General features: G+C 39.0%; 1 protein-coding gene and 1 non-coding gene across 2 annotated transcripts; one reads left to right on the top strand and one right to left on the bottom strand.

Moving 5' to 3' along the window:
• The first annotated feature begins 2,194 nt into the window (after nucleotides 1–2,194).
• On the top strand, nucleotides 2,195–2,302 carry LOC112725491 (small nucleolar RNA R71). The gene has a single exon (XR_003164596.1). It is a non-coding gene; the product is annotated as a small nucleolar RNA R71 (small nucleolar RNA).
• A 3,941-nt stretch (nucleotides 2,303–6,243) lies between these two features.
• On the bottom strand, nucleotides 6,244–6,945 carry LOC112721589 (dof zinc finger protein DOF5.8-like). Its single transcript, XM_025772640.3, has one exon. It carries the CDS (start codon nucleotides 6,922–6,924, stop codon nucleotides 6,244–6,246), a length of 681 nt encoding a protein of 226 aa, XP_025628425.1. The 5' UTR covers nucleotides 6,925–6,945.
• Between the last annotated feature and the right edge of the window lie 353 nt (nucleotides 6,946–7,298).

The following is a 7,298-nucleotide window of genomic DNA, read 5'->3' as shown; positions in this document are numbered from 1 at the left end:
TGGTGAAGGGTATTTGGGGAAGAGATATGGAAGTGATTAGTGAAGGGTATTTGGGGAAGAGTGTTATGAAAGGGTGTGAAGAGGAGAGAAGAAGAAGTGGGGTAGGTGGGGATCCTGTGGGGTCCATAGATCCTGAGGGGTCAAGGACTTGTCATCCCTGCTCTATTTAGGCGTACAAAACGCCCTTAGAGTGCACTTCTGGCGTTAAACGCCAGGTTACTGCTTATTTCTAGCATTCAACACCAGTTTTTCTCCTATTTCTGGCGTTAAACGCTAGTTTGGTGCTTGTTTCTGGCGTTAAACGCCAGCTTGATGCTTCTTTCTGGCGTTAAACGCCAGTCTGATGCTTCTTACTGGCGTTTAAACGCCAGTAAGCTCTTCCTCCAGGTTGAGCTGTTTTTCATGCTGTTTTTCATTCTGTTTTTGATATTTCAGTTGTTTTTGTGATTTCACATGATCATCAACCTAAAGAGAATATAAAATAGCAATAGAAAATAAATAGATATAATTAAATAACATTAGGTTGCCTCCCAATAAGCACTTCTTTAATGTCAATAGCTTGACAGTGAGCTCTCATGGAGCCTCACAGATAATCAGAGCAATGTTGGGGCCTCTCAACACCAAACTTAGAGTTTGGTTGTGGCCTCCCAACACCAAACTTAGAGTTTGAATGTGGGAGTTTTGTTTGACTCTGTACTGAGAGAAGCTTTTCATGCTTCCTCTCCATGGTTACAGAAGGAGAACCTTGAGTCTTAAATACAAGGTATTCCTCATTCAACTAAAGGAAGGGTCTGCCAAGGATGATGGATTCATCCTCATCCTTCCCAGTGTCTAGGATTATGAAATCAGCAGGGATGTAAAGGCCTTCAACCTTCACTAGCACGTCCTCTACTAGCCCATAAGCCTTTTTCATTGATTTGTCTGCCATCTCTAGTGAGATTCTTACAGCTTGTACCTCAAAGATTCCCAATTTCTCCATTACAGAGAGTGGCATGAGGTTTATCCCTGACCCCAGGTCACACAGAGCCTTTTCAAAGGTCACGGTGCCTATGGTACAAGGTATGAAGAATTTTCTGGGATCCGGTTTCTTCTGAGGTAATGTCTACCTCATTAATGCACTCAGTTCATTGGTGAACAAGGGGGGTTCATCCTCCCAAGTCTCAATACCAAATAACTTGGCATTCAGCTTCATGATTGCTCCTAGATATTTAGCAACTTACTCTTCAGTGATGTCTTCATCCTCTTCAGAGGAAGAATATTCATCAGAGCTCATGAATGGCAGAAAAAAGTTCAATGGAATCTCTATGGTCTCTGTATGAGCCTCAGATTCCTTTGGTTTCTCAAAGGGAAACTCCTTTCTATCCAGAGGACGTCCCATGAGGCTTTTCTCACTGGGACTCACGTCCTCCTCACTCTCTCCAGGTTCGGCCATATTGGTCATGGTTATGGCCTTGCACTCTCTCTTGGGATTTTCTTTTGTATTGCTTGGGAGAGTAGTGGGAGGAGTTTCAGTAATCTTCTTACTCAGCTGACCCATCTGTGCCTCCAAATTTCTAATGGAGGACCTTGTTTCATTCATGAAACTTAGTGTGGTCTTGGATAAATCAGAGACTATGGTTGCCAGGCCAGAATGGCTCTGTTCAGAATTCTCTGTCTGTTGCAGAGAAGATGATGGAAAAGGCTTGCTATTGCTAAACCTGTTTCTTCCACCATTATTATTGAAGCCTTGTTGAGGCTTTTGTGGATCCTTCCATGAGAAATTTGGATGATTTCTCCATGAAGGATTATAGGTATTTCCATAGGGTTCTCCCATGTAATTCACCTCTGCCATTGCAGGGTTCTCAGGATCATAAGCTTCTTCTTCAGAAGATGCTTCCTTAGTACTATTGGATGCAGCTTGCAATCTATTAAGACTATGAGAAATCATATTGACTTGCTGAGTCAATATTTTGTTCTGAGCCAATATGGTATCCAGAGTATCAATTTCAAGAACTCCCTTCTCCTGAAACGTCCCATTGTTCACAGGATTCCTCTCAGAGGTATACATGAACTGGTTATTTGTAACCATTTCAATGAGTTTCTGAGCTTCTGTAGGGGTTTTCAGATAAAGAGATCCTCTTGCAGAATGGTCCAATGACATTTTTGATAACTCAGACAGACCATCATAGAATATACTTATGATGCTCCATTCTGGAAGCATGTCAGTAGGATACCTTTTGATCAGTTGCTTATATCTTTCCCAAGCTTCATAGAGGGACTCACCTTCCTTCTGTCTGAAGGTTTAGATTTCCACTCTAAGCTTGCTCATCTTTTGAGGTGGAAAGAATTTGGCCAGGAAAGCACTGACCAACTTATCCCAAGAGTTCAGGCTTTCCTTAGGTTGTGAATTCAACCATGTTCTAGCTCTGTCTCTTATAGTGAAAGGGAAAAGCATAAGCCTGTAGACCTCGGGATCAACTCCATTGGTCTTGATAGTGTCACATATTTACAAAAATTCAGCCAAAAACTGATGAGGATCTTCCATTAGAAGTCCATGAAACTTGCAATTCTGCTGTATTAGAGAAACTAATTCAGGCTTAATCTCAAAGTTGTTTGCTCCAATTGCAGGAATTGAGATGCTTCTTCCATAGAAGTTAGAAGAGGGTGCAATAAAGTCACCAAGCATCTTCCTTGCATCTCCACCATTGTTATTAGGTTCGGCCATGTCTCCTTCTTTTTCGAAAATTTCTGTCAGGTCCTCTCTAGAGAGTTGTGCCTTAGCTTCCCTTAGCTTCCTCTTCAGAGTCCTTTCAGGTTCAGGGTCAGCTTCAACAAGAATATTCTTATCCTTATTCCTGCTCATATGAAAAAGAAGAGAATAGAAAAGAAGAGGAATCCTCTATGTCACAGTATAGAGATTCCTTATGTAAGTAGAAGAGAAGAATAGAAGAAGGAGAAGATAAAAATTCAAACACAGAGGAGAAGAGTGGGTTCAAATTTTTGAGTGGAGGAGGGGTGTTAGTAGATAAATAAATAAATAGAAAGAGATGAGAGGGGGAAGAATTCGAAAATAATTAAAAAGAAAAAAATATTTTTGTTTTTATTTTAAATATTAATTAGAATTCAAAAATTAAGAAGGAAAATAAAATTAAATTGAAATTTAAAACAATTAGTTAATGAAAAGAAATTTTTGAAAAAGAGGTTAGTGATTTTCGAAAATAAGAGAGAGAAAAGTAGTTAGGTGGTTTTGAAAAAGATAAGAAATAGTAAAACAAACAAAAAGTCAAGTAGTTAATTGAAAATGATTTGAAAATCAATTTTGAAAAGATAAGAAGTTGGAAAAGATTTTGAAATTGATTTTAAAAAAGATATGATTAAAAATCATTTTCAAAAAGATTTGAAAAGGAAATTAAAAAGATTTGATTTTTGAAATTATAGTTGATTACTTGACTAACAAGAAACTAAAAAGATATGATTCTAGAGTTTAAAAAGATATGATTCTAAAAAGATATGATTCTAGAGTTTTAATAACTTGGAATTTTTTGAATCAAAATATTAAATGCTAGCAAAGAATTCGAAAATATGAAACAAAATAAGAAAAAGATTTTTGAAAATCAATTTGAAATTTTCGAAAATATGAAAGAAAAAATGAAAAAGATTTGAAAAAGATAGAATTTTTTAATTGAAAATTTGATTTGATTCATAAGAAACAATTAAATTTTAAAACTTTATAACTAAATCAATTTAAATTTTTGAAATTTATGAGAAGAATAAAGGAAAGATATTTTTTTGATTTTTGAATTTTTAAGAAGAGAGAGAAAAACACAAAAAGACTCAAAACATAAAAATTATGAATCAAAACACACAATGCATGCAAGAACACTTTGAATGTCAATATGAACACCAAGAACACTTTGAAGATCATGATGAACATCAAGCACATATTTTTGAAAATTTATAAGAAAAGTCACACATACAAAACACCAAACTTAGAAATTTTCAATGTTTAGACACTAACAAGTTGAAAATGCATATGAAAAACAAGAAAAGACACAAAACATGAAAATGCAAAGATCAAACAAAGAAAATCATCAAGAACAACTTAAAGATCATAAAGAACATCATGCATGAGTTTTCAAAAATTTTAAGAAAAATTGAAGAGATGCAATTGACACCAAACTTAAAAATTAACACTAGAATCAAACAAGAAACACAAAATCTTTTTGGTTTTTATGATTTTATTAAATTTTTTTGGGTTTTTCGAAAATTATTTGAAAAAAGAAAAATAAGGATTTCAAAATTTTTAATGAGAATTCCAGGAATCATGCAATGTTAGTCTAAAGCTCCAGTCCAAGAATTAGACATGGCTTACTAGCCAGCCAAGCTTTCAGGGAAAGCTCCGGTCCAAAACACTAGACATGGCCAATGGCCAGCCAAGCTTTAGCATACAAATCAGGCATACAACAGCGAAATTGATGAGAATCAAAAAGCTTTTTGTGATGATGAGTTGAAACCTCGGTCCAAAAGATTAGACATGGCTTCACAGCCAGCCATACTTCAACAGATCATCATAAAACTCTAGAATTCATTCTTAAAAATTCTGAAGTCATAGAATAATTTATTTTTTTGAAATTTTTTTTCGAAATTAAAATAAAAACAAAAAAGCTTAAAATTAAAATAAAATTACCTAATCTGAGCAACAAGATGAACCGTCAGTTGTCCAAACTCGAACAATCCCCGGCAACGGCGCCAAAAACTTGGTGCACGAAATTGTGATCTCAATGGCGCCAACAACTTGGTACGCACAATTGTAATCTCACTTCTTTTTCACAACTTCGCACAACTAATCAGCAAGTGCACTGGGTCGTCCAAGTAATAAACCTTACGTGAGTAAGGGTCGATCCCACGGAGATTGTCGGCTTGAAGCAAGCTATGGTCATCCTTGTAAATCTCAGTCAGGTGGATTCAAATGGTTATGAGGTTTTGATAATTAAAACATAAATAAAATATAAAATAAGATAGAAATACTTATGTAATTCATTGGTGAGAATTTCAGATAAGCGTATGGAGATGCTTTGCTCCCTCTGAATCTCTGCTTTCCTACTGTCTTCATTCAATCATTCATACTCATTTCCATGGCAAGCTGTATGCTGGGCATCACCGTTGTCAATGGCTGCTTCCCGTCCTCTCAGTGAAAATGGTCCAAATGCGCTGTCACAGCATGACTAATCATCTGTCGGTTCTCGATCATGTTGGAATAGGATCCATTGATCCTTTTGTGTCTGTCACTACGCCCATCACTCGCGAGTTTGAAGCTCGTCACAGTCATCCCTTCCCAGATCCTACTCGGAATACCACAGACAAGGTTTAGCCTTTCCGGATCTCAAGAATGGCCGCCAATAATTCTAGCTTATACCACAAAGACTTTGACCTTTCGGAATGGAGGATAAGAGATAAATGCTCAATCCAAGGTAGAACGGAAGTGGTTGTCAGGCACACGTTCATAGGTTGAGAATAGTGATGAGTGTCACGGATCATCATATTCATCATGGTTGAAGTGAAAGCGAATATCTTAGAATGGGAATAAGCTTGAATTGAATAAGAAAACTGATGGTTATCAGTGGCTAAGAGAAGGGGGTTTGAATCTTAGCCCCATTTTTACTTGATAATACTTGCCGGCCTTTGAAACCACTTCTGAAAACTTTTTGTCTTTTTATCTCATAACTAGCCACAAGACTTTTTCTTTTGTCTCGTCCCCAGCCACGAGACTTTTCTTTTTGTCTTGTCAGTCAGCACAAGAAATAGTCACAAGTAAAAAATTTTATAAAAACAGTCGCGTTATAGATATAGTCTCTAAACCAACAGAAATTCTTTCGTACAAACGTTTGGTTGTCACAAGTAATAAACCCCTAAATAAATTGATAACCGAAGTATTTAAACCTCGGGTTGTCTTCTTAAGGAACTGTAGGGAAGTATGTTCTTATTATTGGTTAGGGTTAAGTACTGAAATCGTCCCTAAGGTCTGGGGTGAAAATCAAAATCGTCTTCGACCTTTTTTTGTTATTAAAATCATCCTCAATGTTACAAAACGTTATAAAATCATCCTTTTCTACTTCAATTTTATTTTTTTTACCATATTACCCTTCATTATTAATAAAAATAATTAAAAATAATATTAAAAAAATTAAAACAAACTCCCCCCACCCCTCTCAACCCTCACCACTCCCCCCTCCGGTAACTCCCTCACCCCTCACCCCCCATCCCTCACCCCCTCACCCACTCCCTCACCCCCTCACCCACTCCCGTCTCCCCACTCCCGTAACCCCACTCCCCCTCACCCCACGTGTGCCCAACACTGGAGCCCGCAACACCGCCGCCAATGCTGCCTCCGTCTGCCACCACGCCCGGGAAAGCCCAACGGCTTCTCCCTATCCCCATCCCAAATCCAACATCTTCGAGGCCAGGCCCAAGACCAAGCCCGAACCCACCCAGAGCCAGAAACCCACCAGGACCCTGCTGTGTGTTGCTCAGCAACGAAGTGAAGCTCCCACCGAACTGCACGGGTGCTCCGGGGTGGTTGTTCCCAGCCACGGGAACCATGGTGAGCGGGGTCACAGAAGAAACCGAGGTGACGGCCGCACCCGCGGAGGAGGAGGTTGTGGCGGTGGAGGCTGAAGGAACGGTGCGAGAGCACTTGGCATTTTTACGGCTTCTACCGCCGACGGGGATGTCACAGAGAGTGCCGCCGTGGGTCCAGTAGCGGCGGCAGGACTTGTAGAAGTGGCGAGGCTGGGAGAACTTGTAGTTGTTGTAGTAGCAGAACTTGGTATTAGTAGAGTCGCAGGGAGGGCATGGCAGGTGCTCTTGCTCGGCCGGCGGTGGGGCTAGGGAAGTGTTGTGAGGCTTGGCTGATCGACGGCTTTCGCCGGAGTCGGAGGAGAGCATGGCGTTGTGAAATGGGGTGAAGGTAGAAATAGTATATAGTTGAAATTGTATGCGTGAGGGGGTGAGGGGTGGGGGGTGAGGGAGGGGGAGGGGGGAGTGGGGTGGGGGAGGGGGGAGGTTTATTTTAATTTTTTAATATTATTTTTATTAATAATGAAGGGTAATATGGTAAAAAAAATAAAATTGAAGTGGAAAAGGACGATTTTATAACGTTTTGTAACGTTGAGGATGATTTTAATAACAAAAAAAGGTTGGGGATGATTTTGATTTTCACTCCAGACCTTAGGGACGATATCAGTACTTAACCCTATTGGTTATGAAGATTGTAAATCGGGGTTTTGAAGATAAGGAACAAGTAATTTAAATTGCAATTG

Source organism: Arachis hypogaea, chromosome 11 (assembly GCF_003086295.3).
Source record: "Arachis hypogaea cultivar Tifrunner chromosome 11, arahy.Tifrunner.gnm2.J5K5, whole genome shotgun sequence".
In the NCBI taxonomy this organism is placed as follows: domain Eukaryota; kingdom Viridiplantae; phylum Streptophyta; class Magnoliopsida; order Fabales; family Fabaceae; genus Arachis; species Arachis hypogaea.
This window is presented reverse-complemented; position numbering and strand designations above follow the sequence as displayed.